The sequence below is a fragment of the Sus scrofa genome, chromosome 1 (assembly GCF_054392235.1).
Source record: "Sus scrofa isolate SSC_HxYL_T2T_F1_AM1 chromosome 1, Sscrofa_HxYL_maternal_Yorkshire_Landrace_v2.0, whole genome shotgun sequence".
NCBI lineage: Eukaryota > Metazoa > Chordata > Mammalia > Artiodactyla > Suidae > Sus > Sus scrofa.
This window is the reverse complement of record NC_139383.1, coordinates 176,755,891-176,783,376: the sequence shown is the minus strand read 5'-3', so window position 1 is coordinate 176,783,376 and position 27,486 is coordinate 176,755,891. Positions and strand designations below refer to the sequence as shown.

Below are 27,486 nucleotides of genomic sequence, written 5' to 3'. Positions count from 1 at the left end.
TATACCATAAATAAGGTGAAAGGGATATTATTCTCATTTTAAACTACAGACTCTTGGAGCACCCTTTGTGGCGCAGTGGAAAAGAATCTGACTAGTATCCATGAGGAATGAAGGTTCAATCCCTGGCCTTGCTCAGTGAGTCAGGGATGTGGCATTGCTTTAAGCTGTAGTGTAAGCCACAGACGCAGCTCAGATCCCGAGTTGCTGTGGTTGTGGTGTAGGCCTGCAGCTACACCTCCAATTCGACCTCTAGCCTGGGAACTTTCATATTGTATGGATGCAGCTCTAAAAATAAGAAGAAACTACAGACTCTTACACTGTGACTCAATAAAAAGTGTTCTGGGAGTTCCCGTCGTGGCACAGTGGTTAACGAACCCGACTGGGAACCATGAGGTTGCCAGTTCGATCCCTGGCCTTCCTCAGTGGGTTAAGGATCCAGCGTTGCTGTGAGCTGTGGTGTAGGCCAGTGCCTACAGCTCCGATTCAACCCCTAGCCTGGGAACCTCCATATGCCTCGGGAGTGGCCCCAGAAAAGACAAAAAAAAAAAAAAAAAAGAGTGTTCTGGGGGAAGAAAAGACTGCTCAGGTTCTCAAAGTTTCGGCTTCTCTGAACTCTTTTATAGTTCTGAAAATGGAAGGATTCCCCCCTCCCCAATTTCTGTTGATTAAATCTACCCTTGTTTTCTATTTTAGAAGTTAAAACTAGTGTTGCTGTTTAGTCAATATGTAATTTTAATTTTGTAAAAAGTTCTGGGAAGTTCCAGTTGTGGCTTAGTGGTAATGGGTCCAACTTGTATCCATGAGGATGCAGGTTTGATCTCTGGCCTTGCTCAATGGATTAAGGATCTAGCATTGCCATGAGCTGTAGTGTAGGCTGCAGACACCTGGCTTGGATCCCGTGTTGCTGAAGCTGTAGCTCCAATTCGACCCCTCGCCAGGGAACTTCCATATGCCATACCTGAGGCCCTAAAAAGCAAAAAAGGAAAAAAAAAAGTTCTGGAGATTGGCTGCATAACAATGTAAATATACCTAGCAGAACTGAACCATACACACTTAAAAATGGATATAATAGTAAAGTTTAAGTTATGTATATATTACTTTAATTTTAAAATTGTAAAGAAAAAAAAAGTTAAAATAGAAAATTTTAGTAGTCAAAACATTCTCTGACATGAACCGTACAAATGTTTTCTTAGGTCAGTCTCCCAAAGCAATAGAAATAAAAAACAAAATAAATCAATGGGGCCTAATCAAGCTTAAAAGCTTTTGCACAGCAATGGAAACCATTAAAAAAAAAAATAAAATACAACCTACAGAATGGGAGAAAATAATGGCAAATGATGCAACTGACAAGGGCTTAACCTCCAAAATACACAAACAACTCATACAACTCAACAGCAAAAAAACATTCAACCCAATTGAAAAATGGGCAGAAGACCTGAAGAGACATTTCTCCAAAGATACACTGATAGCCAATTGGCACATGCAAAAAAGCTCAACATCACTAATTAGAGAAATGCAAATCAAAACTACAATGAGGTACCACTTCACACCGTCAGAATGGCCATCATTAGTAAATTTACAAATTACAAATGCTGGAGAGGGTGTGGAGAAAAGGGAACCTTCCTACACTGTTGGTGGCAATGTAAAGTGGTACAATCACTATGGTAAACACTATGGAGGTACCTCAGAAAACTATATATAGAACTACCATATGACCCAGCAATCCAACTTCTGGACATATATCCATACAAAAAGATACATGCACCTCTGTGTTCATAGTAGCACTAGTCACAATAGCCAAGACATAAAAACTTAAATGTCCATCAACAGATGAATGGCTTCGGATGTGGTACATATACACAATGGATTACTTCTCAGTCATAAAAAAGAACAAAATAATACCATTTGCAGCAACATGGATGGACCTAGAGACTCTCATATTAAGTAAATCAGAAAGACAAATACCACATGGTATCTCTTATATCTGGAATCTAATATATGGCAAAAATGAACCTATCTACAAAAAGAAACAAACTCAGGGATGTGGAGAAAAGACCTGTGGTTGCCAAGGGGGAGGAGGAGGAGGGAGTGGGATGGACTGGGAGTTCAGGGATAGTAGATGCAAACTATAGCATTTGAAGTGAATAAGCAATGAGATTCTGCTGTATAGCACAGGGAACTATATCTAATCACTTGTGATGAAACATAAGGGAGGATAATGTGAGAAAAAGAAAATATATATATATGTATATAAATAACTGGGTCACTTTACTGTACAGCAGAAATTAACAGAACATTGTAAATCAACTATAATAAAAATTTTTTAACTACCATATGATTTTATTAAAATATTTTAGACTTACTGTCATTTAAAAATAATTACTTGTTAACAAAATCAAAATATTAAATTTACAAAACTATTTCAAACAAAATATTAGCAAAACATTCTTTTGCATTTTTGCAAATCTCTTTAATGTCTAGATTAATAAAGACAGCCTGATTTTCATACCCACTTTTGCATTCAATACACATTATTTTAACTGAAGTATATGAAGAAAAGTCAACCTCATGCAAATGTGTAGTGGGAAGAAAAATGGAGTATTTCAATAGCTTTTTCAGATAACTGTGGATATTTTTTGATTTTTCACCAAAACTCGACAAGTGGCAGTTTCTTAAATGCTGTTACAACATGGAATCTGAAACCTATCAATGAACATTTCCTACTCTGATATATTGAAATCCATTGATTATCTTCCATTTTCAGTGGATCCTTTTACTCATGCATGACTTTTTTTTTTTTTTTTTTAATTTTTTTCGGATATGTGCTGCCGAAGTGAGCACACATGCATGACTTTTTGTAACACTATGCATTGGTTATTTATAAGTCAAGTATTGGGACCTATCAAGCTTAAAATAGCAAACACAAGTCTTCCAAATTTCTATTTTCACAAATATTGACAGTTGGTCTTGCAGTAACAGGCTCACTCGGTTTAGTTTGTTTTTGCTTTAGGGCTGCACCCGAGGCATACAGCAGTTCCCAGGTTAGGGGTAGAATCAGAGCTGTAGCTGCAGGCCTATGCCACTGCCACAGCCACAGCAACACAGGATCCAAGTGGTGCCTGTGACCTACACTACAGCTCACAGCAACGCCTTAATCCACTGAGCAAGGCCAGGGATTGAACCTGCATCCTTATGGATGCTAGTCAGATTCATTAACCACTGAGCCACAATGGGAACTCCAACACTGGATTCTTACTGAGCCAGACCAGTGATGGAACCCACATCCTCATGGATACTAGTTGGGTTCGTTATCGCTGAGCCACAAAGGGAATTCCTGGTTTAGTTTTGAGAAAATGTCTGTGGAACGAATACACAAGTCTTTATAACTATACTTTGTCAGCCATTCTTTCAAATAAAAATGGTATTTCATTAAAAAAATTAGCTAGTTCAGCATGCAACTCAAACAACCGCACTAGTTCTTTTCCTTGAATTAACCATCAGATTTTGTATTTAGTAAAAAGTGGTTTACAAGACTTTCCATTTCATTACACAAAATAAAATTTAAAACATAGAGTAAGACAATAGAAATAAGTTCCATTACTTCATCAATAAAAGTATAACTAGAATTTATTTCACTTATTTATTTTGCTTTTTAGGGTCACACCCACAGCATGTGGTAAGTTCCCAAGCTAGGAATCGGAGCTGTAGCTGCTGGCCTATGCCACAGCCATAGCAACGCAGAGCTGCATCTGTGACCTGCACCACAGCTCACTGCAATGTCTGATCCCTGACCCACTGACTGAAGCCAGAGATCAAACCTGCATCCTCATGGATACTAGTCCAATTAATTTCCACTGTGCCACAGTGGGAATGCCTAGAATTTATTTTTATTTTTTAATTTTTTTGTCTTTTTAGGGCCACACTTGTGGCACATTGAGGTTCCCTGGCTAGGGAACCACAGCCACAGCAACATAGGATCTGAGCCAAGTCTGTGACCTACACCACAGCTCACAGCAACACAAGATCCTTAACTCACTGAGTGAGGCCAGGGAGTGAACCCGAGTCCTCATGAATACTAGGTCAGGTTCATTACCCACTGAGCCATGACAGGAACTCCCTGGAATTTATCTTTTAATTCCAAGTGCAGGAGTTCCCGTTGTGGCTCAGTGGTTAATGAATCCGACTGGGAACCATGAGGTTGAGGGTTCGATTTCTGGCCTTGCTCAGTGGGTTAAGCATCCGGCATTGCCGTGAGCTGCGGTGTAGGCTGCAGATGCAGCTCGTATCTCGTGTTGCTGTGGCTGTGGCGTAGGCTGGTGGCTACAGCTCCAATTGGACCCCTAGCCTGGGAACCTCCATATGGCATGGGAGTGGCCCTAGAAATGGCAAAAAGACAAAAAAAAAAAAATTAATTCCAAGTGCACAATGATGTCCTAAACTAGTACAGTTTAGTGCTACTGTCTTAATTCATGCAATTTTACCCATCATTGATTTTGCAAATGTCAATATGGCAAATAACGCATGGCTTTTATTGAGAAAATAGTTTTGATCTAGAGAATCCCCACAAAGTCTGGAGAATAACCAGAAGTTTGGGAAATAGACTTTGAAAATCACTGAAATAGCTGATGCATTACTTGAATGATTAAGAAAAACACATTTTGGAGTTCCCATGTGCTTCAGTGGGTTAAAGATCCAGTGTTGTCACTGCAGTGGCTCAGGTTACTGCTATGGTATGGATATGATCCCTGGCCTGGGAACTTCCACATGCCTCAGGAGCAGCCACCTCCCACAAAATTTTTTTATTACATATTCCATTGTAACAAGGGTGTTTAAATAAATACACATATAATCTGGTATTATACTGATAATCACTGATAATCTGGTATTTCACACAATCAGAAACTCAAACATAGAATTAATTACAGAATAAGATACTTCTTTTGTCTTTTTTTTTTTTTTAGTGCCACACCCGTGACATATGGAGGTTCCCAGGCTAGGGGTCTAATCAGAGCTGTAGCCGATGGCCTACACCACAGCCACAGCAACACCAGATCCGAACCGCATCTGCAACCTACACCACAGCTCACGGCAACGCTGGATCCTTAACCCACTGGGTGAGGCAAGGGATCGAACCTGCAACCCCATGGTTTCTAGTTGGATTTGTTTCTGCTGCGCCACGACAGGAACTCTGGTACTTCCTGAATAAAAAAAACAAATAATTACCAAATACCTATCATAAGTCAGACTCTGAGCTAGGAGCCTTTACATTTCCCTTTCTTGGGTAAATCACAGAAGCCCATAGACCAGATTGATGATTTTAATATATGAGAAAAATATTTACCCTGAAATCTTTCAGATCTTACATTTTAAGATTAAACTTTCATGGCTGCAAGAAAAATCTTAAAATTCACCATAAAGCACAAGATAGCATCTTTAAATTCTATTTTAAGCACTATGCCATGAAGCTAAAAACAGGCTTGCTCACATTCAGAAATCCAAATACAAAATGAATTGCTTTGGCTGTGTACTGCTAGAAACCCATAAAGAGTCTACATTCCATTTCTCCTCAAACCAAACAACCCTTACCTGTTACAAATGTAATTCCAATTTTTAAGTAAAACTCCAATATTAATACTATAGTGGATACATTAAATGTGGTAACAATTTAAAAAAAAATAAAAAAATCATCAAAACAAGTTAAGAACTTTTTGACATAGACACTGATGAATTTAAGAGGTAAACCTATATAAACATACATAAGAAATACCTGTATGGTAAAAAAGAATGAGACCATCTCATTTTGGGACATGTCATGGAAAGAGCTTAAATATAGCATATTGTTAAGTGAAAAAAGCAAGTCAAAGGATACTATGTCTAGGAGTTCCTGTTGTGGCACAGCGGAAATGAATCCGACTGGGAACCATGAGGTTGCAGGTTCGATCCCTGGCCTTGCTCAGTGGGTTAAAGATCTGGCGTTGCTGTGAACTGTGGTGTAGGCGAGCAGCTACAGCTCTGATTAGACCCCTAGCCTGGGAACCTCCATATGCCGCACCATGGGTGCAGCCCTAAAAAAAGACAAAAAAAAAGGATACTATGTCTAGTAAGTATAGCATGATTATATATAGTGATGTGTATGCATTCTTTTAATGAGTACTTAAGAGTTTAGTCTTTGTCTCTAGTTCTGAATCTAGACATATACACACACATACAATAAATGTTATACAGACATATATAATGAAGTGTCCAAAGAATAATGAATAGGTCAGACACAAAAGGCCACATATTATATGATTCCATTTATACAAAATGCTCAATGCAGGCAAATCTACAGGTAAGAAAGTAGATTAGTGTTTGCCCAATGGTGGAGGGAGTTGTGGGCAATGAGGGTGATAGCTGAAGGGTGCAAGACTTCTTTGGGAGGATAAAAAAAAAAATGTTCTGAAATTGTGGTGATGTCACACAACTTTTTTAAGAAGATTAATCCCACTTTAAAATTTTTACTCTGGGAGTTCCCATCGGGGCGCAGTAGAAACAAATCCGACTAGGAACCATGAGGTTGGGGGTTCCTTCCCTAGCCTCGGGCAGTGGGTTAAGGATCTGGCATTGCCATGAGCCGTGGCGTAGGTCGCAGATGTGGCTTGGATCTGGTGTTGCTGTGGCTCTGGTATAGGCTGGCAGCTGTAGCTCCGATTAGACCCCTAGCCTGGGAACCTCCATATGTTGCAGGTACAGCCCTAAAAAGCAAAAAATAAAAATAATAAAATAAAATTTTTACTCTGCTACTTATCATTACAATATTATCTATATAACTTAAAAGAAATGTAAAAGGCAAACTTAAAACAGTCTTTCATTAATTATTCTGGATTTAATGTTATTCAAATTCATCTACGAAGCAGCCATGATGAAAAGTGTGAAGATATGACTACCTCAGAATATTCACAATTTAGACTGTCATATAAACATGAGACTCTGCCCCCTAACAGAAAGAAATCTTGAACATAATTTGTTCATTTGACAAATACATCTTAGGCACCTAGGGTGTTCATAGAGTAGGGATGGGGAATTACAGAGCAGTGTACAAAGCAGAATACCAGTCAACAACAACAACAAAAAGCAAACTAATAGCTCTGGCTTTAAGTTAAAGACTTTTGCTGCATAATGGAGGAAACAAATCACACACACAAAATGTTCTGGGGTCAGTCAGACTACAGAAAATCTTGAATACCAAACTGAGAGCTAAGACTTTATCCTGTTTTCGATGGAAAGCCAATGAAGTGACAGAATGAAAGGAGTTTTGGGAAATTTGACTTGGCAACCAAAGGGTAAACTGAAAGCAAGGAATAGCAGGAAAAGTAAGAAAGAGGTGACTTTTTAAAAATAGGAACATATACAATAGTCTTGTGAGTTATTGATATTTCAAAGTTATTAATTAATATTCAAAGGGTTTATGTTTGGTTTTTTTTTGCTTGATCTAAGGTGAAGCAGTGAAGGAAAAGGTGATTTCTTCATTTAGATGAATTTTATAAGTTCATGCCTAAGAATAAAGGTTTACCAGAGAATTCTGAGGGAAGGGAGGAATCCAGGAGTTATTTTTTCATGTGATACCCTAAAACCAATAGTAAAGGGAATCAGAGGCAATAAATTTGGGAGTTCCCATTGTGGCTCAGCAGTAACAAACCTGACTAGTATCCATGAGGATGCAGGTTCGAACCCTGGCCTCGCTCAATGGGTTAAGGATTACCTTGAGTTGTGGTATGGGTCGCAGACATGGCTTGGATCCCTTGTTGCTGTGGCTGTGGTGCAGGCTGGCAGCTGTAGCTTTGTTTTGACCCCTCACCTGGAAACTTCCATATGCCATGGGTGCGGCCCTTAAAAAAAAAAAAAAAAAAGAAAAAAGGAATGTGAGTCCCACTTTTTTTTTTTTTAATTTTTTTTTTTTTTTTTTTTAGGGCCGCTCTCTCGGCATATGGAGGTTCCCAGGCTAAGGGTCCAATTGGAGCTACAGCTGCCAGCCTACTCCACAGCCACAGCAACGTGGGATCTAAGCCGAATCCTTAACCCACTGAGTGAGGCCAGGGATCGAACCCACAACCTCATGGTTCCTAGGATTTGTTTCCGCTGTGCCATAATAGGAACTCCAAGTTCCACAATTTTTAACATGGAAGGGGAAATAGTACTGTTGCAAACATTTTGTAGTAAGACTAGCAAAAAGTACACAGCAATTAGTACTATTCCTGAAATTGACAGTAAAGGACAACTAAGTATTTTTAAATTTGTCTATCACCTATTTTCTATAAAATTCTAATGACACAATTTGTTACATAAATGCTGAAGACTGGAGTTCCTGTGGTTGCTCAGTGGGTTAGGGACCCCACATTATCTCTGTGAGGATGCAGGTTCAATCCCTGGCCTTGCTCAGGTGGTTAAGGAGCCAGCATTGCTGTGGCTGTTGTGTAGGCCTCAGCTGCACCTCTGATTCAACCAACCCCTAGCCTGGGAACTTGCATATGCTGCAGGTGCAGCCATAAAAATAAAAATAAAATAAAATAAAATAAATGGTAAAGATTTATGTGAGGACCAAATTTAACACATCAATTTACAGAGTGATCAACTTCATATCCGTAATTACATCAGCCATTTCTTCTTAATAAAAGGCAATTATAAAAACAAAGTAAAAGTGTACAGGCAAGAAGAAACAAAACAATGAAAATGTAATTAAAATTAAAAGGTAGGAGAAGAGACGTTAAAAATGATGAGTAAAAAGATTAAGAGGATAAAACAAAGCAAATTAAAAGTTTAAAACTTTTCAGATGTTGCACAAATATTTCTCTCTCTCTTTTAGGCTGTGGCGGCGGCATGAAGAAGTCCTGGGGTTAGGGAGTGAACCCACGCCACAGGTATACTCTGAGGCAGAGCAGTGACAATGCTGGATCCTTAACCCTCTGTGTCACCACAGAACTCCACAAATACCATTCTTAACTCAATTCACATATGCATTTATTGATTTAACCCACAAAGGTTCTTAAAATAGAAAAGTGTTTTCATTGGCCTATGTAACCTCCTTTCTCTAAGGTCCTCCTTGAAACAATGTTACCTACCAATATTATACTATGGCAACACTTTGCTTTGAGATTAAAAATATGGGTATGGCAAAAATTCTCATTTGTGCTTTCTTTATACTAATGCTCAGCATTGCCTTTTTAAAAAAATACCTGTTTAAAAACAGGTGGGCGGAGTTCCCGTCGTGGCGCAGTGGTTAACGAATCCAACTAGGAACCATGAGGTTGCGGGTTCGGTCCCTGCCCCTTGCTCAGTGGGTTAACGATCCGGCGTTGCCGTGAGCTGTGGTGTAGGTTGCAGATGCGGCTCGGATCCAGCGTTGCTGTGGCTCTGGCGTAGGCCGGTGGCTACAGCTCCGATTCAACCCCTAGCCTGGGAACCTCCATATGCCACGGGAGGGGCCCAAGAAATAGCAACAACAACAACAACAACAAAAAGACAAAAGACAAAAGACAAAAAAAAAAAAAAAAAAAAAACAGGTGGGCATCTAAATAAGACACATAAACTTGAAATATTAGGTTACAATAATTTCCAAATTGAACATATTTGAAATAAGTTATACATGCTATTTCATAATCTACTTCATACTTTATCAAATGTTCTGATTCAGCAGCAATGTTTACTTATATTTTATAAAGTCTATCTCACCATCATTTAATAATCTTATCTGACAGGTTTACAGAAACAGAAACAATAAAGGTACAGGCAATGAACAAATCAAAAATTACTTATTTCAATCACAACATCTCATCTAATCAAAATTCTATTTGCACTGTTCCCTGAAGCACAAAAAAATGTCTGTCAAATAAATATAATTAGAATAAAACATTTTTGCAAACTTTTTTATCAGGCTGTTTGTCAAAACACTGCTTAAAATAGCAAAAAAAAAAAAAAATTGGAGGTAATCTAATTGTCCAATGATAGGGGACTAGCTGAATAAAATAAACGTTAACTTTTTTTTTTTTTTTTGTCTTTCTGGGGCTGCACCCAGGGCATATAGAGGCTCCCAGGCTAGGGGTCGAATTGGTGCTGTAGCCGCTGGCCTATGCCACAGCCATAACAATGCCAGATCCTTAACCCACTGAGCGAGGCCAGGGATCCAACCTGCATCCTCATGGATGCTAAGTCAGATTTGTTTCTGCTGAGCCATGATGGGAACTCCTAACGTTAACTTTCAAATGATCTATATTTACTAATCTGGAAAGACAGCTACAAAAACAGCAGATTACATTATATAATAATGTAAATTTCAACTCAGAATATCAAACTTTTGGTGTGTGTGTTATATGTTCCAATTGTTCTAAAAAATTACTAATGAAAGTTAATCATTAAAGTTATACCTCACAGGCTGCTACTGTGGTTAGAAGATCGTAGGCAGAATACCCTAATAGTGATATTTGAATAAAATATAAATAATTTCTGCATTAAAAAAAAAATCAGGGAGTTCCTGCTGTGGCAAGTAGGTTAAGAATCTGACTGCAGCAGTTTGGCTAGCTGCAGAGGTGTGGGGGGTTTTTTTGTGTTTTGGGTTTGTCTTTTTTTTTTTTTTGCCTTTTCTAGGGCCGCACCCACGGCCTATGGAGGTTCCCAGGCTAGGGGTCGAATAGGAGCTGTAGCCAATGGGCTACACCAGAGCCACAGCAACGTGGGATCCGAGCCTCATCTGCAACCTACACCACAGTTCACTACAACGCCAGATCCTTAACCCACTGAGCAAGGCCAGGGATCGAACCCGCAACCTCATGGTTCCTAGTCGGATTTGTTAACCACTGAGCCAAGATGGGAACTCCCAGAGGTGTGGGTTTGAGCCAGCCCAGCACAATGGTTTAAAGGATTCACCCTTGCTTCAACTGCAGTTTGAATTAAACCCGTGCCCTGGGAACTTCCATATGCCATGGGTACAGTCATAAAAAAAAAAAAAAAAAAAAAAAAAAAAATGCAAAAAAAAAAGATTACAAATAAACAGTATAATCTCTTTTTGTGATGAATATACATATGCATTTGCTTACAGAGAGAAGGTCTAAATGGCAAGACACCCAGATGTCAACTATGATTATTTCTAAGTGCTGGGATTGCAGGTGCTATTTAGTTTTCTACTTACTTTTCAGTACTCTCTGAAACTTTCATAAGTAAAATGATATTTGCAGAATTAACATCTATAATTCTAACAAACTCCAAAGTCTTCCTTGCAAAAAGTCCAAGGAATATCCAAAAATACCCTGGCATAGAGCAAGAAGGAAAGTATTAGCAACAACATTACTAGAATTCTTTGTGAGCAAGGAACCCTAGAGGGCTCCAAGACTGGCAGGGCACCTTTAAAGAAGCCTACAGTACACGGTTTTGAAATGACAAGACCTAGGCTGAAGTCCCTGCCACTTTTATTTGTATGACCTTGAGCTAGTCACTTACCCTTTCTGGGCTTACTTTATTGATAAAAGGGAGATATCACCTGCCTTTCCTACCTCAAAGAATTGTTGGAAAAATCAAATGAGATAATGTGATACATTATGAACTGCGAATATATTATTTTGAATCATATATATTATGGAACATTATGAATCATAAGATATTACTCAAAAAAAATTTTTGTGTTTAATGCCAGAACAGAATACTACAGAACACACTACAATCAACTTCACAGAATTGAACAGTATTGAATGGGTTTTGTTTTTAAAGGCTACATCTCATCAACACCCAGTTTTTCAGAAACTTAGATAATTCTTCCCAGCCCCTACTACAACTCTAAGCCATTTCCTTTTCTTATCCTTAGTTACAAGCAAGAAAGGGTACAAATTACACTGAACTTTTAAAAAGCCTCAGCAAGAACCCTAGCAGCATGTTGATGGAGTTCAACCAGGAGAAACCCAAGGTTAATCAGCTATGGACTCACCACTAAGCACTACTGCAATCAACAGGGATTACAAGAGACTCTTTGAAGAGAAAGACAATACAATCACACAGAAGAAAACAGCAGAGGAAAGGTGGTATTTCAAAACAACTATAGGAAATACTTAAAAACTAAAGCGTTCTACAAATTGTTTTTAAAACTGTTCAAAAAATGGTGACTAAAAAGCCATCCAAATATGGCACTTGAGAAAAGCAAATTATGGAGATTCAAATCAAATCCATGAATAAACTGTCACATTTACTTGCTTCTATCTGAAATAAAAGCAGACAAATTACACCACAAAGGTCAAAATTAAGTGGCTATTTCTTGAACAAAGAGAGGCAGTATATGACAACAGAATTTACTGGCAACTTATATAGATACTACTTTTAAAAGTATGATTTTTAAAATATGATTTTTCTTCTTCTTGAATTCCATTACTTACTCCACTAAAATTATAATGGAATTCTTTCTTCCTACTGTTCCTCTTGTGACTAAAAATGGCAATATAACTCAATTTGAGTTTTAATGCAAAAAAAAAAAATTGTAATTTTTTAAAAAGTACTTTAGAACTACATGAAGCTGTTAGATAACTTCCAAGATCATCCGGCCATCACACCCTCCTGTTTTTAAGTTCCTAAAAATAATAAAATGCTCACTCTCCGCACTCTTACAAATGTCATTTATGGGTATTTCCCTAATGAAAAATTAAACCTTTCATAAACAAATGCGTACAGAGAATTTTTTGATAGGTATTACTCACAATCTAATTTTATGGGCAATATCTTTAAGTGTTGCCACTTGCACTATTCCTAAAGGGGATACAGGTCTATCCATTTTCCACATCTGATCTTGCAGATCTGTTAACAGATTTAAAAGGACTCACTAAAATGGGCCATGAGGAAAATAATCATGAATACAAACCACAGCAAAATGAAATGCGGATTGTAAATTTATATAATAAAAAGTCACTGTATTTACTCAAAGCCTCATGCTGGAAATTTGGAGTATTGTGTTTTCACCTAAAACTTTGAAAAATCCGAGCTTTTCTTCATTCTTACTCTGATTTTTCATTCCTTATTAGGAATAAATGCTATTTACCTCCAAAAACCATAAATAAAAAACACTCATAAAATATAATTTCCAAAAGGGATACCTTCCAAAGCTCACTGCACAGAAAATTACATACACATATTCTCAAATAACTATGGTAGAGGCATTTCTAAGATCTTCTCCTCTAAAAACAAAAACAGAAACCCAGCAAATGTAACCACAATTAAATATATACAAAATGTTTAACACAGCTATCACTAGCTAAGCAATTTATCCCAGCTCCAAGCAATTTATCACAGCTCCTCAAAGTACTAGTCACACACAGTGCCCAATGCCTGACCAGTATGTTTAGAGTAGTTATTATAATTTGAAAAAAACTATACAACAGAACAAAATAGTAGGGGAAAAAAAAACTCCTTTAGAAAAACAAGTAGATTTCGAAGAGAGTGAAAAAGGAGACCAATTTTAGAAAAATAATGCCCCCCTTCCCCCAGTGTTTAGTGTTTATCTGATGCAGGCTCATTTTTGTAAAGAGAAACTTTACCTAACAAGATTCACACCAGGGATCTGATCTATCCCCAAAGGCACTTTCTTAAAATGAGAAAGAACAAAGGAGGAAATCTCCCAGCATGTGCTTTCCATACCAGTTTCTTTGGACACCATCAAGAGTGACAACATAGCCAGCACAGGCTTTTCAGCTTTACTCTGCAGTCCACGTATAACAGAACTGATTAGTTATCATTCAAAAGGATTCCTAACAAAATAAACATTAGATGGCAAAGATCAGAGCAACATAGCAACTACATTTTAAGAGTAAAACTATAGAAAACATGTATCTTAAAGTTTCGTACTTTTTTATTTGAAGAGTTAATTATCTCCAAATATTCAAATTCCCTGAGGCTTTTTTTTTTTTTTTCATTTCAGTCAATAGTTTGTGACTGGAAAAAATGAAAGCATCCCTATTCAATCTGCTCTCCCTTAATTTGCAATTAGAAGTAAATTTAAAAAGAATGACACTCAAAAGCAGAGCTTAAACACACAAATTTTGGAATGTTAGCAGTGAAAAATTATTGTGGAAAACGATTTCCCAGGGAAGCTTTCCACTGGAAAACTCCAGAGACAAACCTGACGTTTGGTTGTTCTGGAAGTTGTTTCATTGTAACAGAGATAATTTTTAAGTAATTTTTATTAATTATAAAACGACAACTCTCCCCAAAGATTTACAACTGTATATCCCATCTCCATTCTGACAGAGATGTCAGTTCTCTGGGTCAAGATACGACCAGCTGCTCGGTTCACACACAGGAAGCCACAGAGAAGGGAATATCGCGTTCACAGCCTCGAAATAATACTCGTTAGTTAAAAACTGATTGGTACTAAAGCAAAATTATTCAAGCGGGGCCCCATTTGTCACAATCCAATCAGGAGGGTTCCACCCCCCCTTCCCCAGCTGCTTGTGTAGTGGTGTATCTGCTTCAGTAAAGAAGCCATCATCAGGTAAAGAAGCTTGGGGTGGGAGAAAAAGCGGGGAAAAGGGGGCACCCTTTCATCCAATTTCGCGAGGCGTGAGTAACTGGTACAGTTGAAAGGAACGGAGGAACGTTCTATTTATTGGGAGTTGAAGTAGGACGAGGGGAGAATTTCGTTCAAATCAACATGGCCAGCAAGATGTCCCTACAAACAAAAGGCAACGGGGGGATATAAACACGAACCATTCACCTCCATCAGCTATAGCATCGCCATCATGGTGTGTGCAGAGACCCCCGAAGGCTCCTCTCACCCTCCACACCAGCCAAAAGGGAAGAAGGGGGAGTAGTTGCTTCCCACCACCTACCACTGCTTCCAAATACACACCCTCCGAGGGGGTTTCAACCCCCAAAGCCCCGCCGCTGCCCAGAATCAGAAAGAGTACCGTCCCGCCCCGACAAACTCCCCCGCTAACCCCCCTGTCGAACCCCAACGCCAGCCCGGGGTTCACTAAACTTTAGCGGAGCTTCTCCCCACATCCCCACCCCTAAGCCCCCAGGATCTTGCTGTCCACCAGTGGGGCACCCCAAGCGCCTCCTGACAGGCGGGCGGCCGGGGAGAGCCGAGTCCCGGGCGGGGGCGGCAGGGAGCCACGGAGGGGCGGGGCGGCCGGAGCCAAGTTCCCGGGGGTCTGGGGAGAGCGCCTGACAGGAGCCCGGGACTGCAAAGGAGGAAGAGGAAGCGGCGGCGAGGAGCTTTCCCAATCCCCCCTACACAAACACCCTGCCCCCGCTCCCCACGGGGGGCGGGGAGGCTGACTGGAAGGTGAAGAAGCCGAGCCCCGAGGACAGCCGCGGCCCCCACCTCCCGACTCCCGATCTCCTCCCCCGCCACCCCCGCCAGAGGCGCCCACAACAATAACACGCCGGGGACGACCCGTCAGCGCCCCCGAGGCACCCGGGGCCCGCGGCCCGCCGCTGCCGGGCCCCCTCTGCCAGGGCCGGGCGCGCCGCTCCTCCCTACAACTCCAGGCCTGGATGGAGTCAGGCTCGAGCGGCCCCCCAGGGTCGGACCCATTCCCCCTGGCACCAGCCGCGCCGTCTCCGCGGCCGAATATTAGAAGTGAATTCGAGCTGCGCTTTACCTTTAGTTCCGCACTGTCCGCCATCTTGCGTCTGTCAGCGCAAGCGCAGTGAATCTCGTCGGGGGCCGCCGCTAGGCCCGCCCCTCTAGCCAGCCTGGCCCCGCCCCGGTCCGTCCCCTCTTGCCCCTCCACCTCCCTCGCCCACCCCCGGCCTCCGCCCCGCTCCCCGTGCTCGCAGCCCCGCCCCGGGCACGTACAGCTGCGAGACAGCCACGTACTATTTAAATAATGGCGCCAAGCGGGGAGGTTTGACAGTTACTCCCCCCCTCTGCTTCCCCGCCCCCCATCCTTGCCAGGCCAGCGCCTTAGGGGAAAGGCCAGAGACAGAGGGCTGCTGGCCTGAAACCCGCCCCTCCGCGGCCTGCGGAACCATTCTGCAAAGCTTCTTTGCCTGCAGTCTCAGGAAACAATAATGCCCCTCTCCCCCAATCAGCAAGTCCTTTTCAGCACCTGCTACCTGCGATGCTACACGTGGGCTAAAAATAACAATCCGTTATCTTTAAGGATCACTTGATGAAGCATTTCCAGGTTCATTAGCTCAGATCCTCCTCATGACGACGCGGTGAGGCAGGCAAGGAAGAGATTACAATTCCTGTGGTATATATATTCAGATATAAAAACTCAGAGGGGAAAAGTGACTTGCCCAAACAAGTACTTAAAAGAAGTTACCCTAAGACAAAATTCTGAAGTCGTTCATTCATTTTTTGTTTTAACAAATAATTATTTAGTGACATTGTACCAGCCCTGTTTCTGGGGGCTATGTTGATATATATACGTTGGGAAGTTAAAAACAATAAAGTCTCTGCCTTCAGTAGTTCTCTAATGAAGGAAACAGACAAGTTAACCAATAAAGATACAATTACAAATGGCGAAGAATACCAAAAATGAGCAAACGGTCCAGTGAGAGAAAACGGGGTTGGGAGAAGATGTGCTTAATACTGGAAGGGCTTTCACCACTAAACCATTTAAGTAGACATGATAAAAGAATTATTTCACACCTTTTCCTCTCTTCTAAAAGCCTCCTGTTCCTCCTCCCAAACTCCACATTTTACTGCTCAACTTTGTCTCATATCTGATGGAAAATAAACCAAATACTAAGTCCCTTGTCTTCTCACTACCAAAACTACACATAGGCATAGTAGCATTTGGGTCATTATGAATGAAGTGTCCCTGCAACTATGAAGGCCAATCCCTCTACTGGATCTGGATTTTTTTTCTCTCCCACATTCCTAAAGATTTTACTTCTACCCTGCCTCCAGCATCCAGCATCATTATTTTTCTGCCCTCTCTATTAGATTACCTTTTTTTTTTTTTGGCTGCATCATGGCACGTGGAAGTTCCTGGGCCAGGAGTCAAACCCCCGCTAGAGCTGTGGCAACTGGGATCCTTAACCCACTGTCCACAAGGGAACTTCTTATTAAATTACTTTTATCTGCATATAAACATACTGAAATTTCTCCCATCCAAAACAAACGTTCATGACTGCAAAATCAGAACTGCTCAATTTCTCTGCTCTCCTCACTGCATAAATTCTGAAAAAGGTTTTTCAAGAGCTCTGTACAGTGCTTGTTTCCCCACTTCCTCACTTCACATTCACTTCTCAGCCAACTCTGATCCAGCTTGGAATTCCCTCACCTAGATCACTTATCAAGATTACTAATGATGCCCAGGTTTCCAAAGTCAATTGCCAATTCTCTAGTCTTATCTAAATTGACCTCTCAGCAGAACTGCCAACAGTTGACAAGCTTCCTTTTTTTGAAACACTTTCCCTTCCGAACTTTCTTCAGTATCTTATGGTCTCGATTTTCTTATTCCCTCTTTTGGCTTCCTTTTCAAAATCCTTTGATTTCTCCTTTTTGGCTCAATATTTAAATGTTGTAGTGCTCCAGGGCTCAGTTCTTATCCTCTTTTCTATTTTACTCCCTCCCAAGTGAATCTCATGCAACTCCTTGACTTTAAGTCTACCAACTCATGACTCTTGGATTTCTGTCCAGCTCAGACCTCCCCACCAAAAAGCCAGATTCACAAATCCTTCTGGCTACTTAATATCTCTCCTTCGTGGCTCATAGTCATCTCACATTCATCATAGCAAAACTGCCTTTATTTTATCCCCAATCCTGCTCCTTTCGCTATTCTCAGAGGATAGCATCATCATCCACACACCTGTTGAAGATAAAATCTTGGAACTCATTCTTGGTTTCACTCTTTCAATAGCCTCTCATATCCAACCCATCAGCCAGTCCAGCTGACCCTACCTCTAAAACATATCCCAGGTCTGCCCATTTCACTGTTTTCACTATTGTCACCCTAACTGCAGTCTGCCACAATTTCAAAAATGTACTGCTAGGAAGACTACTCAACTGATGAGGCAATGAGGCCCTAGGCACTTTTGCCTTCTAGGGATTCCGGTATATTAACAAAGATGACTTGTCCCTGGTTTCTGACACAGAGCTCCTAAAACTCTTATTTCCTGAATGATAAGATTGTCTTTTGTTAATCATAATGAGCCCCTTTCTACCACACCTGAATTTATGTTAATGAGGTGATTTAGGGTGGGGCTCCTGGGATGGGTGCTGGTCTCCAGGAGACCAGACAAGATTAGAAAGAGGTGAAGGAATATAGGGAAGTACTAGGAGGATGCCTGAGAGGGTGTGGAAGCTCTGCAGCCCCTCCCTCTGTACTTTGCTCTCTGCATCTCCCATTTGGCTGTTAACTGAGTTATTTTCTCTGTAATAAACTGGCAAAGGTAAGTAAACTGTTTTCCTGAGTTCTGTCATTTCAGTGAATTATCACAACTAAAGAGGGGAGTTCCTATCATGGCTCAGTGGTTAACGAATCCGACTAGGAACCATGAGGTTGCGGGTTTGATCCCTGGCCTCACTCAGTGGGTTAAGGATCTGGCATTGCCATGAGCTGTGGTGTAGGTCAAAGATGCAGCTCGGATCTGGCGTTGCTGTGGCTCTGGCATAGGCCTGTGGCTACAGCTCCAATTAGATCCCTAGCCTAGGAACCTCCACATGCCGTATGCAGCACTAGAAAAGACAAGACAGAAAGACCAAAAAAAAAAAAAAAAAAAAAAAAAAACTACAGAGGGAATTATAGGAAATTCATATGTGGTATATAAAACCTTCAGATTGAGATTAAGTACTTATTATGGAGTCTGAACTTATTCTTGTAGTTACTGTCAAAACTGAATTTTAGATGCCAAATTGGTGTTGGAAAATTGTTGTGGAAAGACTCCACATATTTGATGTGAGAAGTAATCTCAGAGGTCCCTTCTTCTAGAAAAAAATTTTAAAAAATTATAGTTTATATCTGCATCAGTATAAAACTAATGTAATCCAAGCTGAATGTACTCATTTTTTTCTTCTGATTGTAAACATTTGAAACATTTTTTTGTGGGACCTTAAAACTATTGTGGGTCTCACTTGACACTTAAAAATTAACCTCAAATGAGTCATAGACCTAAATATGAGTTAAAACTATAAAACTTGGAGTTCCCACTATGGCACCGTGGGTTAAGAGGCTGACTGCAGTGGCTCCAGTCACTGTGGAGGCATGGGTTTGATCCCTTACCTGGCACAGTGGGATAAAGGATCTAGTGTTGCCACAGTCACGGTATAGGTCACAGCTGTGATTCAATCCCTGGCCCTGGAATTTCCATGCGTTGTGGGTGCAGCCACAAAAAGCAAACAAATGAAAACTATAAAACTCTTAGAAGAAAACTTTGGAGTACGTCTCAATGACCTTGAGTTAGGCAGTTTCCTTGGCTATGGATCACATATATATTGTTGGTGGGAATCATATAGCCACTTTGGAAAAGGGTTTGGCGATTTCTTTGAAAACTAAAAAGAAAATAAAGAAAATTAAAAATATACTTATCATATAATATAACAATTATATCTTTGGGAATTCTCCCCATGGAAATGAGGACTTATTTTCATGCAGGAGACTATACAAGAATGTTCATAGCAGCTTTATAAGAGACCCAAACTGGAAACTATCCAAATATCACTTTTTTTTTTGTCTTTTTAGGGCCGCACCCATGGCACATGGGAGTTCCCAGGCTAGGGGTGGAATGAGAGCTACAGTTGCCAGCCACAGCCACAACCACAGCAACTTGGGATCTGAGCCATGTCTGCAACCTACACCACAGCACATGGCAACACTGGATCCTTAACCCATGTCCTCATAGATAATAGTCGGGTTTGTTAACTGCTAAGCCATGACAGGAACTCCCCAAATATCCTTTAATGAGTGAACATCTAGATAAGCTGATACATCTATACCATGGGATACTTTTTTTTTAATTTATTTTTATTATTTTAATTTTTTTGTCTTTTCTAGGGCCGCACCTGCAGCATATGGAGGTTCCCAGGCTAGGAGTCTAATCGGAGCTACAGCTGCCAGCCTATGCCACAGTCATAGCAATGCCAGATCCAAGCCATGTATGCGACCAACACCACAGCTCACAGAAATGCTGGATCCTTAACCCACTGAGCAAGGCCAGGGATTGAACCCACAACTTCATGGTTCGTAGTCAGATTCATTTCTGCTGTGCCATGACCAGAACTCCAGCAGCAGTCTTAAAGATAGAAGTCTACCTTCCCATCATGGAACCTTGATTCCTGGTAATCATTGAGTTTGTCTGTTCTGTTTTGGAGGCTAACTTCAAGGCACTGGTCTTTTGCCAAACCGTGAATCCAAAACAGAAAAGCAGTGGGTTTTGCTTGAAAACACTGTAAGGTGAACAAATAAACTGCACCTGCCTGAGCCCAAAGATTATAGCTGGTACATACAACAGACGACTAAATCCTGGAAGTAAAAGCTGGGGAGATAAACATGCTAAGAAATTAGAGCATTCAAATTCAAAAGTGTTTGTGCATAGAGGAAGCATTTAGAAAGTTACGCATGTGCCTGAGACAAGATGCATGCTAAGGAAAGACCAGAGAAGACCCGAAGATTTTACCACTGGCTGATCTAAATGTTCAGTGCAACTGAAACCACACATTTCAGATTGGGATTCAAACCCACTGGCCAGGACTTGACTCTACAGACTGGGATTCTAATCCAGCCAAGACTCAGACTAGGCCTTCGACCCACTGTTTTTTAATTAAAATCACACACCTGGTCTCATAACATTCTGAAGATCAGGTTCTGATGACTCTATGCAGAAGAAATTCAGCAAGAAGCCAAGTGATAGGTAAGAAGTAGATTTGAGAGAGACCAAGTGTGGGCCAACTCAGGAGGCTAGAGCAGTGTGGGAGATACATTCCACAGACAGAATGTGGTCCATCTCAAAAGGCGAGAGAGAAGTTCCCATCGTGGCGCAGCAGAAACAAATCCGACTAGGAACCATGAGGTTGTAGGTTCGATCCCCGGCCTTTCTCAGTGGGTTAAGGATCCGGCGTTGCCATGAGCTGTGGTGTAGGTTGCAGACTCGGCTCAGATCTGGTGTGGCTGTGGCGTAGGCTGGTAGCTTGTAGCTCCGATTAGACCCCCAACCTGGGAACCTCCATATGCCGAGGATGTGGCCCTAAAAAGCAAAAAAAAAAAAAAAAGGTGAGAGGGCAGCCCTGGGAGAAACACACTCCAAAGAGTGTGGACCATCTCAGAAGGCAAGAGTCCCCAATACATGGGAAGATAAGTTTTTATGGCTTGGGTAATTTCATAGGCTAATGAGTGGGAGATTATCCCAAATATTTTTGGGGAAGGGGAGGAGATTTCCAGGAACTGAGCCACTGCCAACTTTTTGGTATTTTATGGCCAGCCTCTGAAATGTCATGTCACCTGTAGGAGTATTATTTAGTTTGCTAATGTATTACAATGAGGGTATAATGAGCCTCAAGGTCTAGTGGAAACTGAATCTTCTGCTAACTTGGGACTAACCAGTTTTTGTCAGGTTCTCAATGGCTGTCATTTTTTTTTTTTGTTGTGCCCTGCCCCCTCTCCTTCTGTTTCACAACCAGGAAGTGAAGGCTGAGGAAGAATTTCAAAAGGCCTGGCTAAGTATTAAAGGAATACCACCACACAGAGTCAACTGCAAAGACTGGGAAATGTGCTTGGTTTTTTGGTTTGTTTTGTTTTTGTTTTGCCCTTGCCCACAGCATGCAGAAGTTCCTGGGCCTGTGGGGTTGTATCCACCAAGCATCACAGCTGTAACCAGAGCCAGAGCAGTGACAACACAAGGTCCTTAACCCACTGAAATATGAGGAAACTCCAGGAAAGGTGTTTTTTGTTTTAAGCTCTAACTTAAAAGGGAAATATATTTAAAGTGCTAAAAGAAAGAAAAAAAAACTGTCAAGAATACTATATCCAGCAAAACTATCCTTCAAGAATGAAGGAGAATATAAGACATTCTAAGATGAATAAAAGCTAAGAGAGTTTGTTACTAATGAATCTGTCCTAGAAGAAATGCTAAAGGAAATCCTTTGGGGTGAGAGCACAGTAAACAATAACTTAGACATGTGAATAAAGAAAGAACACTGGTAAAGGAACAAACATAAATAAATATGAGTCAATCATACTGTACTTTTGGTTTGTAATTTTTTTCTCTGTAAAAGACAAATGCATAAAATAATAAATATAAATCTATGTTAATGGGCACATAAAGTATAAAGATGCAATTTGTGACAATAACGACATAAAGAAGGAGGGATAGAGATACACGAGAACAAGAGTGTTTGTATATTATCGAAATTTAGTTGGTACTATTCAGGTTAGGTTGAAAAATCACTAAAATATGTACATAAAAGGAAAGAAGAAGAGAATTAAAGCAGAATACTACACAAAAATCAACCAAAAAAAATTTAAGGCAGCAGTGAAGGAATTGAGGAATAAAAAGTATATAAATCAGAGTTCCCATCGTGGCTCAGTGGTAGCAAACCAACTAATATCCATGAGGATGTAGGTTCAACCCATGGCTTCACTCAGTGGGTTAGCAATCCCCAGCAGCTGCAGCTGCAATCTGACCCCAGCCTGGGAACTTTCATGTGCTGCAAATGCCACCCTAAAAAAAAAAGTATATAGATCATATAGAAGATAAATAGTTAAATGGCAAAAGAAAGTCTTTCCTTTCTTCTTCTTTTTTTTTTCTTTTTAGGGCAACAGCCATGGCATATAGAGATTTCCAGGCTAGGGTGGAATTGAAGCTGCAGCTGCCAGCCTAGCCATAGCCACAGCAATGCAGGATCTGAGCTGCACCTGGGACCTACACCATCCTCATGGATACTAGTCAGGTTCATTACTGCTGAGCCAGAACCCCTTTTCTTTCTTCCTTCTTTCCTTCCTTCTTTCCTTTCTTTCTTTCTCTCTCTCTCTCTCCTTCTTCTTCTTCTTCTCCTCCTCCTCCTCCTCCTCCTCCTCTTCTTCCTTCTCCTTCTCCTTCTTTCTTCTTCTTGCCAGGGATCAAACCCACACCACAGCAGCAACCCAAGCCACCGCAGTGACAACACCAGATCCTTAACCTGATGTACCACAAGGGAACTCCAAGGGACTTTTCTTATTAATTAAAAGAGATTATCAGAATGTATTTTAAAACCTGATTCATTTATACACTATCTGTAAGAGACACTCTTTAGATACAAGACACGAAGTAGTTGAAAGTAAAAAGATGAAAAAATATTCTATACAAATAATAACCAAAAGAGACTTGCTACAGCTACTCACCTGAGACTGCCCACTTCTTGAGTACATGTTATCACTTAAATAACCCTTACTTTGCTTTCTTGGGAAAACAAAACAAAACCAACAAACAAAAAAGGGACTTGCAATGGTTATATGATTATCAGACAAATTTTAAGTCAAGAAAGTTTCTAAGAGGCAGGAGTTCCCGTCATGGCGCAGTGGTTAACGAATCCGACTAGGAACCATGAGGTTGCGGGTTCGGTCCCTGGGCTTGCTCAGTGGGTTAACGATCCGGTGTTGCCGTGAGCTGTGGTGTAGGTTGCAGACGCGGCTCGGATCCTGCATTGCTGTGGCTCTGGCGTAGGCCGGTGGCTACAGCTCTGATTCAACCCCTAGCCTGGGAACCTCCATATGCTGCAGGAGCGGCCCAAGAAATAGCAACAACAACAACAAAAGACAAAAGACAAAAAAAAAAAAAAAAAAAGAAAGTTTCTAGGAGGCAAAGAAAGACCTTATATATGGATAAACCACAAGAGAAATTACAAAATACTTTGTAACAAATATAAACAAAATACAACATACTGAAATTTATGGGGTGCAATAAAAAACATACTTAGCTATAAAGAGATACATTCAAAAAAGGAAAACGATTTTAAATCAATAATCTAATTGTACATCTTAAGAAATTAGAAAAAGAAGAGCAAACTAAATCAAAAGATAGCTGAAGGAAAGAAATAATGATTACAGTGGAAATAACGGAAACAAAGAACAGAAAAATAGAGAAAATCATCAAAACTGAAAGGTGGCTGTTTGAGAAAATCAACAAAATTGACAAATCTTTAGATCTTAGATTGGCTAAGGTAAACAAAGAAAGACTCAAATTATTAAAATCAGAATTTTTTTTTTTCTTTTTAGGACCACACCCACAGCATATGAAAGTTCCCAGGCTAGGGATCAAATTGGAGCTGCAGCTGCCAGCCTACACCACAGCTCATGGCAACACCAAATCCTTAACCCACTGATCGAGGCCAGGGATTGAACCTTCCTTTCTTATAATCTAGTAGGGTTTGTTACTACTGAGCCACAATGGGAACTCTCAAAATCAGAAACTGAAAGAGTGGACATTGTTATCAACTTCATGAAAATAAAAAGGGTTATAAACGAATACTATAAACAGTTCTATTTCTGGAATTCCTGTCTTGGCTCAGCAGAAATGAATCTGACTAGTAAACTTGAGGAAGCAGGTTCGATCCCTGACCTCGCTCAGTGGGTTAAGGATCTGGCATTGCCGTGAGCTGTGGTATAGTTTGCAAACATGGCTCAGATCTGGTGTTGCTGTGGCATAGGCCAGCAGCTAGAGCTCCAATTCGACACCTAGCCTGGGGACCTTCATATGCCAAGGGTATGGCCCTAAAAAGACATACACACAGACACACACACACACAGACACAGACACACACACACACACACACACACAGAAAGAAAACCCAAGCCACTAGTGGGAGAACATACTTGAAATACATGTATCCAACAAAAGAAATCATTTACAATATTATACAAAAAGTCTATAAAACTTCTTCAAAGCAATTGAACAACAACAACCAAAAAGCAGACAACCCAACAGAGCAAAAACAGACAAGATGGTTGAATTGGCACTTCACTAAAGAGCATATTCCAAATGGCCAATAGATGTATAAAAAAGATCCTCAACTTCATCAGGCTAGGGGTCAAATCAGAGCTGCAGCTTCCCACCTACACTGCAGCTCACGGCAATGCCAGATCTTAACCCACTGAGAATCAGGGAAACACTCGTTAAAATCACAGTGTGGCAAATCTGGGAAGAGCAAAAGAATGGGTTTGGCTCAGCTTAATTGTTACTCTTTCTGAGATATCTAAGACAGTACTGTTAGTAGAGTGTATTTCACCTCTAGTCAGTATTTGCCCTAATTTTGGCTGACCCACATCCAGTAAAGTAGACCTCACAGAGGGAATTCCCCATAGTGAAAATTTTGGTGGGAAGTGAGTGTTCAGAGCTAGCTACCCAAACCAAGGCCAGAAGCAGAGGAAGAATAGCTTTTCAGTTCAGCTAGGGGAACAATTGTGTGAACCAAGCCTATTCAGGCAAAACCTCTGGTTCTCTGGAGAGACACAGAGACATAAGGGCAGAGACCCAGCAAGCACAGCTTTCTGTAGCACCACCTTCTCAGTGGTTCCTGCTTTCCCATTTCCGGATCTCTCAGGGTTCTTGATTCATGTTCCAAGTCCACTTGTCCAGGCTCCCTTTGATCCTAAAAGTTCCCAATTATCTTCTTCTTCTTCTTCTTCTTCTTTTTTTTTTTTTTTTTTTTTTTTTTTTTTTTTTTGTCTTTTTAGGGCAGCACCCGTGGCATATGGAGGTTCCCAGGCTACGGGTCCAATTGGAGCCATAGCCCCCAGCCTACACCAGCCATAGCAATGTGGATCCAAGCCATGTCTTCAACCTACACCAAAGCTCACGGCAACGCCAGATCCTTAACCTGCTGATCGAGGCCAGGGACCGAACCTGAGTCCTCATAGATGCTGGTGGGTTGGTTAACTGCTGAGCCACAATGGGAACTCCCCCAGTTATCTTCTGATAACTTTTTTTTTTCTTTTTCTAACCTAAGTAGATTTTCTTGCTTGCAGTCAAGAATCCTGTCTGATGCCATCATTCTCTGGTTCATTTTTTTTTCACTGTAGTTATCACATTGTGTAATTATTTTATCTGTTTGTCTACTTGGTGCTGACTTATACCTAAGTGTAAGCTCCAAGAGGTCAGGGTTTATATCTGCCTTACTTTCCACTGTACTGGGAACAGAACCCGACAGGTAACAGGAACTCAGTGAATACCAGCTTAATAAATGAATGAATGAATGAATGCTTCCTTTGCTTGCTTCCCTGCTGTCTGGTCTGTTTCTTTTTTATTTTATTTTATTTTATTTTCCCACTGTACAGCAAGGGGATCAAGTTATCCTTACATGTATACATTATTTTTTCCCTACACTTTGTTCTGTTGCAACACGAGTATCTAGACATAGTTCTCAATGGTCTGTTTCTTTACACGCAAGGAGTTTTCAGCAGCCATCCTCCCGGTAATGTTTAACACAACATAATTTCTGTCAAGTCATTTTCAACCAATGATTAAGAAACCTGCATTTAGGGAGCCTAGCTTCAAGATAGACCTTGGATCTAATTTCAGGATGAAATATTAGAAAGCTGCCTCATGTTGCTACTTCTCAAATATGCCCAGATATTTATATTAACCTTTTAGTTGCTAAACAACAGTTCACATTTCTCTCTCACTAACATTCTTCCATTCCACAAAGCAGATCATCATAACTTCATGAATATCCTCTATTTTTGTGGACTAAAGGCCATTTAAAATTTTTAAATAAAAACAAAATAAGATTTTTCATTTTGAATACAAACAAACACTTACTTTATCTTTACTGACCCTTTTGCAAAATACATTACTAACCACGGTTTTCAGTTTTTTTTTTTGTTTTTTTTTTTTGTCTTTTGTCTTGTTGTTGTTGTTGTTGTTGCTATTTCTTGGGCCACTCCCGCAGCATATGGAGGTTCCCAGGCTAGGGGTCTAATCGGAGCTGTAGCCACCGGCCTACGCCAGAGCCACAGCGACGCGGGATCTGAGCCGCGTCTGCAACCTACACCACAGCTCACGGCAACGCTGGATCGTTAACCCACTGAGCAAGCCCAGGGACCGAACCCGCAACCTCATGGTTCCTAGTCGGATTTGTTAACCACTGCGCCACGACGGGAACTCCGGTTTTCAGTTTTTAACAGAATTGCAGAACTAAATATCAGGTAAGGAAGAAAGAATAAGGAGATATCCCAATTATGAGTTATTTTAAGTGAGTGTGATGTAGTAAAAAGGAACTCATTCTTAAGGATTAGATATTTTTATTCAGCTTTAAAGCAAAATTAAAAATTTTTAAAGGTGGGCTGAGAATCTGGTGGCCTGCCCTCAGAACCACAAAAATAGAGTAGCAAAAGTCCTACTTGGAGTTAAAAAACTAGACCCAGTGATGTGGATAGTGAGAGGTTGTTATTGCTACCAGATTATTATTGCCACCTATATTCTTTTTTTTTTTTTTTTTTGTCTTTTTGCTATTTCTTTGGGCTGCTCCCGCGGCATATGGAGGTTCCCAGGCTAGGGGTCGAACCGGAGCTGTAGCCACCGGCCTACGCCAGAGCCACAGCAATGCAGGAT

At 40.6% G+C, this 27,486-nt stretch overlaps 1 protein-coding gene across 9 annotated transcripts in view; it reads right to left on the bottom strand.

Moving 5' to 3' along the window:
- PIAS1 (protein inhibitor of activated STAT 1) overlaps window positions 1-27,486 on the bottom strand; it is a 325,250-nt gene that overhangs the window by 114,565 nt on the left and 183,199 nt on the right. The window contains exons 1-2 of one of the 9 annotated variants that reach the window (XM_084979195.1): window positions 14,713-14,961; window positions 5,134-5,198 (exon numbers count right to left, since the gene is read on the bottom strand). The exons of 4 other annotated variants lie outside the window; for them this stretch is intronic. In XM_084979195.1, the coding sequence (XP_084835321.1) occupies window positions 5,134-5,198; window positions 14,713-14,725 (78 nt within the window). In that variant the 5' untranslated portion in view covers window positions 14,726-14,961. Of the gene's footprint in view, window positions 1-5,075; window positions 5,199-14,712; window positions 15,645-27,486 lie in introns of those variants that run through there. 4 more of the 9 variants (XM_084979200.1, XM_003121749.7, XM_084979220.1 and 1 more) reach the window with 4 other exon arrangements.